At 36.1% G+C, this 13020-nt stretch overlaps 1 protein-coding gene across 9 annotated transcripts in view; it reads left to right on the forward strand.

The window, feature by feature from the left end:
- HERC3 (HECT and RLD domain containing E3 ubiquitin protein ligase 3) overlaps nucleotides 1-13020 on the forward strand; it is a 130325-nt gene that overhangs the window by 30317 nt on the left and 86988 nt on the right. For all 9 annotated transcript variants that reach the window (XR_012061307.1, XM_072943326.1, XM_072943287.1 and 6 more), the window contains one exon: nucleotides 12296-12455. Coding sequence is in view for 8 of the 9 variants with exons in the window: in XM_072943287.1 (XP_072799388.1) it covers nucleotides 12296-12455 (160 nt within the window). In the remaining variant the exon portion in view is untranslated. The remainder of the gene's footprint in view (nucleotides 1-12295; nucleotides 12456-13020) is intronic.

Raw genomic sequence — 13020 nt, forward strand, 5'->3', positions numbered from 1 at the left:
TTATTTCTTCCTTCCCAGTCTGTATGTCTTTTATTTTATTTTCTTGCCTTATTTTACCAAATGAACTCTAGTGCAGTGATGAATAGAGGTGGTAAAAAAAAGGACATCCTTTCTGTGTTCCTGATTTTAGAGGGAAGGAATTAGTTTTCACCAGTAAGTGTGATGTTAGCAGTGTTTTTTTTGCTTGGATGTGTTTTATCAAGTTGAGGAAGTTCTCTGATATTTACTGATTTTTAAAAAAGTCATGAGTGATGAATTTTGTTTAATGTTATTCTGAACCTATTCAAGAGATTGCATTGTGTCTCATTTTTAGTGTTAAGATGATGAATTATATTGATTATTTTTGAATATTAAGCCACTCTTGCACTCAGAATAAATCTCACTAAGTAATTTGTATATATTGCTGCTTTTGATTTCTAAAAATTTGACAAGGATTTGTACATTTATGTTCATAAGGATGATTGGTTTCCTTTCCTTGTAGTGCCTTTGGTTTTGTTATGTGGGTAATGCTGGACTCATAAAATGAGTTTGGAAGTATTTCCTCTTCTGGTTTCTGGAAGAGTTTGTCTATATTAATATAGATTTATTATAGGTTATTATTTTTTACTTAAATGGTTGGTAGAATCACCAGTAAAGCCATCTGAGCCTACAGCTTTTTTTGTGGGGATATTTTTTAGTTATAATTTCAATTTTTAAAGAAGATATAGGATTAGATTATCTGTTTTATATTAGGTGAGTTTTCGTAGTTTGTGTCTTTCAAGGAATTTGTCTACTTCACCTAAGTTGTCAAATTTATTGGCGGAAATAGTTCATAATATTCCCTTATTATCCTTTTCATGTCTGTAAGATCTATTTTTCTGATATAGGTAATTTGTGTCCTTTGTTTTCTAATTAGATTGGCTAGAGGTTGATCTATTTTACTAATATTTTCAAAGAAAAAATTTTGATTTCAATGATTTTAAAAAAAATCTTTTTTGGTTTTCTTTGTTTCACTGATTTGTACTCTAATGTTTATTGTTTCCTTTTGTTTATTTTGTACTTAATTTACTATATTTTTTTCTAGTTTCTTAATGTAGAAATTTAAATCACTGATTTACTCCTATTTTAGTAAGCATTTCAGGCTAAAATTTTCATTAAGGCATCACTTTAGCTATATTCCACAGGTTTTAGTTGGATGTATTTTTACTTTTATTCAGTTAAAAATATCTTGTAATAATTTCCCTTGTGATTTCTTCTTTGACCCCTGCGTTATTTAGAAGTGTGTAGTTTTGTGTGCAAGTATATAGGGATTTTACTGAGATTTTTCAGTTAATGATTGTAGTTTAATACTCTGTTTTCAGAGTACATTTTTTGTATGATTTTGGGCCTCTTACATTTATTCAGATTTGTTTTATGGCCCAGAATATGGTCTATCTTGGTGAGTAATCTGTGTACAATTGAAAGAGTGATGTATTTTGCTGTTGATGGATAGAATGTTCTAAAAGTACCAATTAAATCAAGTTGGGTGATAGTGTTGTTCAGATCTTTTATATATTTATTGATTTTGCTTTTACTTGTTAAATTAGTTGCTGAGAGAATAGTGTTGGAATCTTTCACTATCATTGCTGATTTGCTTATTTCTTCTGGCTCTTTTAAGTATTGCTCTATGTATTTTAAAGCTCTGTTATTAGGTATGTACACATTTTAGATTGTTAGGTCTTCTTGATGAGTTGTTCCTTTTAACATCATTAAATGTCTTTCTTTATCCCTGATAATACTCATTGTTTTGAAATCTACCTTGCCTGATATGAATATAGCAATTGTAGCTTTCTTTTGATTAGTGTTAACATGGTATATCTTTTTCTATCCATTTATTTTTTATTTTCCTGTGTGTTTGCATTTAAATATTATATATTTTTAAAGACTACATATAGTTGGGTCTTGCACATCAATCCAAGCTGATTATCTTTGTATTCTGATTGGAGTTTTTATATACACGTTTCTAAGAGAAAATGGATAGATGACTACAATTCCATAGTAGTAAGTAGATAAAGTAAGTGGATCTCAATACAGGGATGTTTTGCCTGCAATGGTAAAATTTTACCCAAATGTATAAAAATCAAGTAGGATTAACTATCTTTAGGAAACCCTTCTGGAAGCATCTCATCTTGCATTATGATTGTACAGTGATACTGTTTATTAGGTAGCATATAGTCTAAAATAGTCATAAACAATCTGCTATCTTAGAACTAATTTCCTGTTACATTGCATTGAATGAAAAAGATTTGAGTTGTTGAAAAAAGTTGTGGATAGGAGAGGGAAGTGGTAAGAAATCTTTTTTAAAAAGCTTAAAAAATGTCCATAGTACAAAAATAAAACATGTGTATTGCTCACAGGTTAAATACCCATAAACAAAAAGAAGCAAATAAGTTTTACTTTTTAGTTTTACCATCTTGAACAAAAGACATTGTTATTAGTTTGAAATACATCCTTCCAGTATTTTTTAAATATCAGTGTAATTTTTAAGTGGAGTCACATCATACGTCTTTAGAACTTTCTATTCCATTTACTATCTGATGAATGTTTTTCTGTGATGATGTTCATAATGATCTATATCAGTCTTTTTAATGACTGCATATTTCAATTTATAGTGTATAATTCCAATTTCTAATTTTTTATGTTAATAGCAATGCAGTTTATAGCATTTCTTTAGCATATATTTTTAGAAATTTGACTGTTGGATCAATGAACATGCAAAATTCTAAAGTTTCTGGAATATTGTCAGAATGCCTGCCTTAAAGTTTGTGCTAATGGGTGGTATAATAACATAAGGTGTCTACTGTTTACTTTTTTCAGAGGTATAGATTGAATTTGTGTCAAAACTTCAATTTTTGTGTCCTTCATTTTCTTCTAAAAAACTAATCAGCTTATTATCTCTAATTTTTGATTTAGGTATTTTTAAAATTGAAGTACAGTTGATTTAGAATATTGTGTTAGTTTCTGGTGTACAGCAAAGTGATTCAGTTATACACATTTATATTCTTTTTCATATTTTCCATTAAGCTTATTACAATATACTGAGTATGGTTCCCTGTGCTTATACGGTAGATCCTTGTTTATTTTATATAATCAAAGATAATTTTTACTTTACCACAGTTTAAATGGTAAGTAAAAAATAGAGACTTTTAACACAGCTTCTTTGAAGATAAGCGGAGAGGTAAGTATTTTGTGATTGCACAGTTAAAACATGTCAGCTAGAACACTGGAATTTGACACAACATTGTAAAATGATTATAAATAAAAAATGTTAAAAACAAACAAACAAACAAACAAACAAACAAAAAAACCACGTCAGCTACTCGGTATATTTTGTGACTTCTTAAAGAGGGCTTTTTATTCTCTTTTGGGTCAGTCCATGGGTTTTGGCTGCCTTCTAGGGAGGCCAAAGTTGACATATTTGAGCAGTAAGGAAGTAGAATTGTTCTAGTGTTATGTGTAGGATGTGGTGGAAATTGGAAGGGGTAGGTTTTTACTTTGGGTGACAATAAATGTTGATTAGAAAATAGGGGATATATGTATATTGGTCTCTTCCTTCTCTCCTCCCCTAATCTGGTTCCTACACACAGAGCTCCTAAAACCTTTATAAATTCTTAGGTGATAAGAGTACCAGGAGCATCTTTTGTTTTAATGCCGTGACTCTGGGTGGGCTCCTGGTTGGGGGCTGGTCATCAAAGACCCAGCCATGATTAGAAGCTTGGAAATTTTCAGCCTCCCTCCCCTTCTCCAAAGAGGGGAGAAGGGCTGGAAATGGAGGTCGTAATTGACCAGCCCTATGTGAAGAAGCCTCGTGTAAAGAGATATACTGGTGGGGGAAAATTGAATTTTCGTAATAATGTTCTATTTGTATTAGTGGATCTTGCACAGATTAATTTATTTTCTAAATGGATCTGTTTTGGTTCTGTCACTTCTCTAATTCATGTATCTTTTGAAAATGTTTTAGTTTCTTGATTCCCCCTAAAGGGTGAGGATGCTTTGAAATACCCCTGAACTCTCCCAGTGATTTTGAAATAACCAGTTCGTTTTCCCCTCCTTTAATAGGAATTACAGTGCCATAATTTGTCTGTAATTTTTTTGGCAGCCATTTGAGACATCTTAAAGCCTGACTTTTGCATTTTGATGTTAAAAACTGCATGTATTGAACAGGTATTCACTAGCATTTCTTCAATGTGAGGCAGTCTTCCTGGAGCTTACACTAGTTCATGCAGGTACCCAAGCAGGTGCTCTGGTGCTGGTGCTGTCATGGTACAGAAAACAAAAGCTTTGTGAAGGAGAACGCATCCATGGTAACCTGGGAGCCGAACTTTGAGGGACTTAGTATTTTGTGCCAAGGATTAAGATTTCCGTCTTTTTGAATTATCAACTGGAGGATTTAGGCATTTAATGATACAAAGTTACATACACGACTGTATCACCACAGCAGTGGTTCCTTTTGCTTTTAAGATTCCCTCTACCAGATCTGTCAGGTAGTTTTCTCATTTACAATCTTTCTCTATTAAAATCCTTTAAAAAATGTTAGATTATGCCATGGTTGGCAATTCTGAGCTCCTGAATGTAACTGAGTCACTGCAGCTGGTCTTATTCTGAGTAGTGAAATGCTAATTACTCAGAAGCACAAAGCCTCCCCCCCTGTTCCCTGTGACAGACCTCCAAGTGTTTTTATTGACTTAGTCAGTGAATCTGGCTTACTGCATCTGAAACCATACATGCTAAATTTATACTTATGGCTTTAAAAAGAAAATATTCTTAAACATTTTTCATAGTGTTTGTTTTTGGGCTTTGTATGTGAACATTATAACCCAATATTAAAGTCACCTGGCCGTGAACTGAGACCTACTACTCTGAACTCTATCATAGCTAGTCTTTCTTTCTGATTCTTTAATTGAAAATATTTGGTTTAATGATTGTTTAAACTTGGGAAGTCGTACATACGATTAGGCAGATAGGTATTTGATACTCAGATAAGTTAAATGAAGCATCAGCTGCTCAGAGATACTGCCGCCTCCAGGAATCCAGCCCTTCACTGTATAGGAAGGTTAAATACAGTTGTAGTTAGAGCATTTGTAGGAGAGCTGTACCTTTGTTTTGTTTTTGTTTTTGTTTTTGTAAATTTAGCCAAGTGGAACAAAGACAGTTTGTGGACTTTTTCCAATTAAAATAAACAAACGTAGCAGAAAAAAATGTTATTTTAAAAGTCAAACTCTGGGTTTCCAGTTCCGGGGGGACAGAGTAAGCACATTCCTTCCCGTCTCTCTTACTGAATGCAGTTATAAAACCTGGACAGAATGTGTGGAGCAGCTGTTTGAAGACTCTGAAAAGCAAATAATGGCAGGTCGATTGGGAAGAAAGACCAGAATTCAGAGTACCACTTAACTGGCAATAAGTTTACCATTTTTCCTGCCCTGGTCCTCTTACCATTTGGCCCAGAGGCATGTGCAGCTGTGGAAGTACAGTATGTAGGCTGGAGAGCTAAAAAGGGAGCCCCAGGAAACCTGAAAGTATCTGAGAGATCTCAGAGAATAAGGAGCATGGGAGAGCACCTCCATATAGTTACCTATCAACTCTTGGACTCACCCCTGAGCTGTGTATGTGTGGATCTAATTCTTCTTAGCATATAAATGACTTTGAAAACTTAACTAACAAATAGACCACCACTCAGGTCCAGAGTGGCCACTATGTGGTGCGTGTAGGACACAAATCTGAATAGCACTGCAAAGGCTTTGAAAACTGAGACAAAATTGTTAACATTCTCCAGAAGATTTAATAAGACCCAGAGTCTTACAATATTCAAAGTGTTCACTATACACTTTTAATTACTCAGCGTATGGAAACCCAGGAAAATGTCTACTAGCAGGAGGAGAGACAACAGATGCCAGTGCAGGAATGACATAGATATTGGTATTATCTGATGAAGACTTTAAAGCAGCTATTACACAAATGTTCCAACAAGCTGGCTCAAACTGTTGTGGAGCAAATGGAAAAATGAAATTCTTTGCAAAGAAATAGATGGTATAAAGAAGAACTAACACAGAAATTAAAATGAAAAACTCACTGGATAATTTCAGTAGCAGAATGGAAATGACAGAGAAAAGACTCTGAAATTGAAGATAGATTAATAGAAATTATGCAGTTTGAATAACAGAGATTAAAAAAAGACTGAGAAAAAATTAACAGGATTTCAGGGGCTCGTGGGACAAGAACAAAAGGCCTAATATTCATGTCATTGGAGTCCTAGTAGGAGAGGAGAAAGAATGCGGTGCTGAAAATGATAATGGCTGAAAAACTTCCAAATTTGGCAAAAGACATAAATACACAGATTTAAGAAGTCCAGTGGATCAAGTGAGATAAATCCAAAGAAATCCACACCGAGACAGATCATAATCAAACTTCTGAGAACTAAAGACAAAGAGAATGCGTGAAAGCTACCAAAGAAAAACAACATATAACCTACGGGGGAATAATGATGCAAATGACTGTGGATTTCAGCCCAGAAAGTAAGGAGGTCATAAGTGGCACAGTGTTTTTAAAGTGCTGAAAGAAAAGAAGTCAATCCAGAATTCTGTATTAAGCAAAAAAATAGCCTTCATAAATGAAGATGAAACAAAGTCATTTTCAGCTGGAGGAAAAGGCAGAAAATTCATGGCTAGCAGACCTGTACTGATCAATAATTAAAGGAAGTTCTTTGGATGGAGGGGAAATGATACCAGAAGGAATATTGGAACTGAAGGAAAAGCAACAGAAACAGTAGATATCTGGATGAATATAATAGACTATTCTCTTCTTAAGTTCTTTAAAATATTTTCATGATTGAAAGCAAAAATTATAATATTGTGATAGAATTTTCAGTGTATGTAGATGTAATATTTAAGTTACTGTAACCTAAAGAGAAAGGGGTAAAGGGGACCTTTTTGATGGTACAGTTTCTGGATTCCACTTGAAATGGTAAAGCACTGATTCTAAGTATGCTTTGAAAGCTAAATATTTATATTGTAATCCCCAGAGCAGTCATTCAAGTAACTATACAAAGAGAGTAAAAAACACAATAAATTAAAATGGAACACTAGTGCAAAAGGCAGGAATGAAGAAAAAGAGCAATGAAAAACAGAGGGAAAACAAATAATAAAAAAAGTAGGCCATCCATCCAAACATATTAATAATTATATTAAATATAAATAGTCTAAACAAAACTATCAATGCAGAGATGATTATATTAGATTTTTACAAATAACTCACCTGTATAGGAAGATTACATTACTCATTCCTGTATATTTACTCCAGAGAAATGAAAACTTATACTCACACAATAACCCATACATGAATGTTTATTCATCTCTATTTATAATCACTGAAAACTGGAAATATTGCTTTGTGGTACATCCAAAATACCATGGAATACTACTCACTAATGGAAAGAAACAAACTATTGATACAGGTGACAATTTGGATGAATCTCAGAGGCATTATATTGGGTGAAAGAATCCAATTTCAAAAGGTTAGATACTATATGATTCCATTTATATGACGGTATTGAAAATATAAAACTGTGGTGATAGGAGCAGATCAGTAGTCACTAGGAGTTAGGGATGAGGAGAGTGTGACTGAGGGTAACACACGGGACTTTTTTGGGGGTGATGGAACTGTTCGGTGTCTTGATTGTGGGACTGGTTACTTGTACTTAAATTAATAGAATTGTACACTAAAGGGTCAGTTCTACTGTATGAGAATTAAAAAAAATTTTTTTAAAGCTGACCCTGGTTCCAATGCTTTGGGTCAGGAACAAGGTAGAATTCTTTCAATGGAAGTAACTCTCGGGAGGGGGCGGTCACTTTAAAGTCAGTTGTGTTAAAGGGTTGAGATACCACCAAGCATAGTCCAGATCCCCTAGAGTGTTTAGATGAAAATAAGAAAGTAGTTGGAATATGGCTTAGGAATACGACCTTTCAGACACAGAAGCCAAGAAAATGAGGGAGATTCTCGCCATGTGGTGGGAGGCCAGGTAATCCCAGAAGGAAAGTTGGGCACTAGGAAATTCTCTTTGTTGGGATCTGCAGGGAAACTTGGGTTATATTCTGTTTTCAGTGGTTTGCTGAGCTCAAGTTTATTTCCATCACCTCAAACCTTTAGTAAAAGTCTGCTGTACCCCTCAGACTAGATTGATAGTACTTTAGAGAAAACCTGCCTGGGGAGAGCAGAGTGTAACAGTAGGAGGTGAGATGTAAACTAGGGTGGGATTCAATGGGAAATGAAAGTCAGGGTTGATAAGAACGTGAGGATGTGGAATCCACAGAATGGCAGCGCAAAGTGCTGAATTTCCTGCAGTATGGCTCTGTCTTTTGTTTTCTACTATTAAAAAAAAAAAAGAGTAATCTTAGAGTAGACAATTTGGGGAAACTCAGAAAGGAGTCATCTGAGTGATGAAAGTTTAATCTTTTGTCATACTAACCACTGACATTTCATTTGCTTTATTTTAGTTTTATTAAGAATTTAGTACCAAATATTGATCACTAATTTTGTTTATTTGGTGTATTTTCCACCCAGCTGCTCTTGTTGTTAACTGCAAACTATTGGGTATATTTCTCATCTGAACAGACAATAAGAGGGAAGAGTCCATTTTCCATTATCCATAACTAGACTCCTCACTTGATAGTTCCTTTTACCAGTTTAAGATCTGCCTAGTCCCTTTCCGTGAGGGGAGATGATACAGCCTTGTGTGTATAAAGGGCTTTGAAGTCAGAAATACCTAGGCTTTAGTCCTAGCTCCACCACTCACTAGTGGTGAGCCTTGGCCAAATTACATACTTTTTCTCTGCTGGGGCTTATTCTAGAGCTGTTACCTTATAAGGTTGTTGCAAGGATTAGGTTCATATCAGCCACATCCATCTTCCCTCCTGTCTCATCCTTCTCTGCTACCACCCTGGGGTGGTTTAATGCCCAGCTTACTATTAACTTGAAAATACATTAAAAAATTATGATGGGCTTAAAAGCCACATAGCAGTGACCCTAATAATGTAAGTGCAATTGAACTGCTGACTTGCTCTAAGCAGCATTCCACATTTGCCACTGTTCTGCCCTATTACCTTGGCTCATTCAAAGTTGATAACAATGCTAAAGACTTCTAAAGATCTTAAAGTGTTGCTGTGAGAGATTCAGAGAGAAATTATACTTTTATCCTCAAAAAAAACCCAAATATTTCCCCAGTGTTTAATTATTTTAATGCGTGGGTTGAGGTTCTGTCATAATCTGCAAAATATAGTGTGTAGTCTTGACAGAATGAATCAGCAGAGACTGTCTGTGAAAATGTACACTGCAGCCTGAATGTTCCCAGCTGGGGCAGGGGTGTGTTCAGGGAGAGGTGTGAATGAAGCATTCCTTGGCTCATTGGCCCTCCCTCGGGGAGTAGATTCTTGAAGGGGGAGTAAAATTTCCCTGTAACAGATCCTTAGTTGAATCAGATGAGCTCAGTTTTCTGGCTGGAAGAAATGAAATTAAGTTGGACTTGGGACAACCTTTGATTTGATTTTCCACAAATCTCATCATTACTGAACAGTACCTCAGTCTTCCGGGCTGCAAGTTGTGATGTGGTGGTGATGGTGGTTCCATGTCTGTTCTGGTGGCTGGTATGTGATGGGACAGGAATTGGTTTGCCTAGGGCTTGACCATACTGGGGGTAGATGGTAACTGGGGATCTAGACATGCCCTTTTGACACGACTTAGCTGTGGTAAACGAGGTCAAGAGGGAAGCTATTGACAGATTTTGAGGTAAGGATCAGATAGTGTCCTATGAAACCGTGGAGGAACTTCCTAGTGTCACATGAGGCTGTACACTTGACATCGAGGCAGGAAAGGCTTATGGTTGGCATAGGAGGTCAGGTATTGGGGGGCAGGTCTCAGTCCTGGCTGAGGTCTCGGGCCAGGCACCCAGGCCCAGGAGAACATAGAAGCTGCCCAAGTCCGAGAATGACGGTACAAGGTGGAAATTTGGTCAGAGGAGTAAAAGTCGGTTTTACCTGAGCAGCTTTGGCAGGCGTTCCTTAGTTTTTCCATAAGGACAGGACTGTTCTTAGAGTGTGGGGCAAAGCTGAGTTGGGAGTCTGGCTCTAATGACGAGTAGAGGTTAAAGGAGCCCTTTAACATGGGGATGGCAGGAGTTACAGCATCATCTAGGAGATTTCTCTGACATGAGCATATTTTCAGCTGCTTACGTTTTAAAAAGTTTTTTTCCTTTTTAGTGATAGTTATCAAACTGTTTAAATCAAATAGCAACTCCCTGCCTCACCTGGCCCCATTCTTGAGTCTCACCTGCAGAGGCCATCACTTTGAATTCTTTAGTTCTTTCTTTTGGTGTTTACCTTTGTATTTCTAAATGACAAGCTTATAATGCTATTTCTTGATTTTTTTCAATATTGAACATAACCTGGAGACTTCACACTGGGGAAGACGAGCATGCTGTTACATTCTCCACCCACCTTTTGCTCTTCCTCCCCTCCAGATGCTCAGTTTTCTCCAAATAGTTTCTTTATAAATCAATTAAGTTTTAACCATGTAAATTATATTTACTTGGGTATTATGACTTTATATACCATGACTGCTCTTATTTCCTACAAAACATTTAGTGTTTCCTGAAATTAATTACTTCACTTTTTTCACTTGCATAGTAATCCCTATTCTCTGGCAGAACTGTAAAACTCATAATAATGTAAACTCATCAGACTGTATTCCATTTTTCACTTTGGAGACATCCCTCCAATTTACTTCATAAGGCTGCTCCACAGCTGTCTTGGAAATATTCTTCATCTCTTCCTGTGTAAGATTCCTGTTTCCTGGATCCTTCCTGGATCCTGGATTCCTGTTTCCTGGTCTTCCTTTGTTTTGGAGGCATGAGCTTATGTAACTGACTGAGAAAGACAGCATGGGAGGTAAAATATTTTGAGAGCCTTATATCCTTGAAAATTGTTCTTTTTTCCCCCCTCTCATTTGATTCATGGTTGGCTTGATATGGAATTCTTAGTTGGATGTCACTGTCCTTCAGAATTGTGAAGGCACTGGTCCATTGTCTTCTAGTTTGCAGTGCTGCTTCTGAGAAATATGATGCCATTCTGATCTCAGTTCTGTTGTATATAAACTGATTTTTCCTTTCTAGAAACTTTTAGAATCTTTTTTGATGTTCTGAAATTTCAAGCTGAGGTGCTCTGAAGTAGGTTTTTAATCTGTCATTATTCTGAGCTTTTAATATTTCCTTTCAATGTGAAACTCTTGTCCTTTAGTTATGAGAAATGTTCTTGTTTTTCTTGTTTGAAATTTTCTACTTTGTGTTTTTTCCCTTCTCTTTTTGGAATTATTATTATTTTTTTCATTGTTAGGCCTCTTGGAATAATTCCCTCATTACTTTCTCTTTTTTCTCATCTGTTTTGCTCTTTGCCTTTTTTGTTCTATTTCTTAGAAAATTTTAATTCTTATTTCCTCTCTGCTTTTGAATGTTTTTCCTTTAAATTTATATTGTCATGTTTTCATTTTCTAAGATAATTTTGTTCATTTTCTGAATGTTTGTTTCTTGTCTTATTTTATTCCTCTAATAACTTAAATTCTTTTTTTTCTATTCCCTGCATGATCATTTCCTTCAGAGATCCTTTTCTTCCATTTGTTTTGCTCTTTTATGTTAAAGTTTCCTCACATATCTGATGACCCTTGGCCAGCCTTCTATATTTAAGAGTGAAGCACTGAAATGCCAGTAGAGCTGTGTGTGGGCAAGTCTTGTTAATTAGCGGGAAGCTGGACGTTCATTGGGGGACCCATAAATGTTAGCAGCTATGAGTCTTTTCTTTTGGGCCAGTTTTCTCAGAGCTGTGTCCTGAGACTGAGGGGAGAATGGCATTTTTCTGGATTGGGGAGGGAGGACTTGGGAAGGCAGAATTTCACTCAGTCCCACTGCTTTAGTAATACACCTCACTCCCACTCCCACTCCCATTTGAGCCTCTCTGGTTCCACATCTCCAAATAGTGAACCTTCAGGCTTCTCTTGGGAGAGAAGCACCAGGCACGCGAGGAACGTTGGGTTGTGTGCGCTGCTGCAGGTGTCTCTGCTACCCGGTGCAGCTGGCATCTAAATTGATAACTTTTAGAAACATATAAAATTTATAATCTCTATAAATATACATTTATAGTGGTTTGCTTTGGAAAAACTAAACTGCCTAGGAAGCTAATTCTGTGTATTTCTCGTTTCTGGGCTTTCATTTTCCTCCTTTTTTTTTTTTTCTTCCCAGAGCAAATTGGAGCTTTGGCAGATCAACACATCGTGCATGTGGCGTGTGGCGAGTCCCACAGCCTGGCCCTCAGTGACCGGGGCCAGCTGTTTTCTTGGGGTGCGGGGAGTGATGGCCAACTAGGGCTCATGACCACCGAAGACTCTGTAGCAGTGCCCAGGTGAGAGTGTCGGTTACTGTAATTGTTATTTCCTGCTAGTTTCTTCGCCAGACTCCTTGTTTTGTTTTAATTGCTCTTGCCATCGTGTCCCTGCCCTGCCTTCTACTGTTATGACACTTGTCACAAAAATTCTAATTATTTATAGAAGTGTCTTTCTCCAGTTAAAAACTATGCGTTGTTCAGGAACTGCACTTTATTTATTCAAGCCACCTAGTTTCTAATCAAGTGCTTGGAACTCAGTAAATGTTAGAATAAAAAAATATTCTTTCACATGCGGGACTTGTTAACCTTTAACCTAAAATTGTAAGCCTAAATCAGTTACTCGTTAAGAACTTTAAACTAGGATCGCAAGGCTGACCTGTTATAGGCCAAATTATCTTAAACAGTAGTACCAACAGCTAAAATACTCAATATACATAAGTTCTTTAACACAAAAGGACTAATACAATGATTTTTAATCTCTTATTTAATTCCAAATCTTAGATGATTTGGCTAAATATCAAACATATTTACTGTTACTAAATATCTATACAGAGATGTAGTAGATGGTTAGCTTCATCACTAA

This window comes from Vicugna pacos, chromosome 2 (genome assembly GCF_048564905.1).
Source record: "Vicugna pacos chromosome 2, VicPac4, whole genome shotgun sequence".
NCBI classification, from domain to species: domain Eukaryota; kingdom Metazoa; phylum Chordata; class Mammalia; order Artiodactyla; family Camelidae; genus Vicugna; species Vicugna pacos.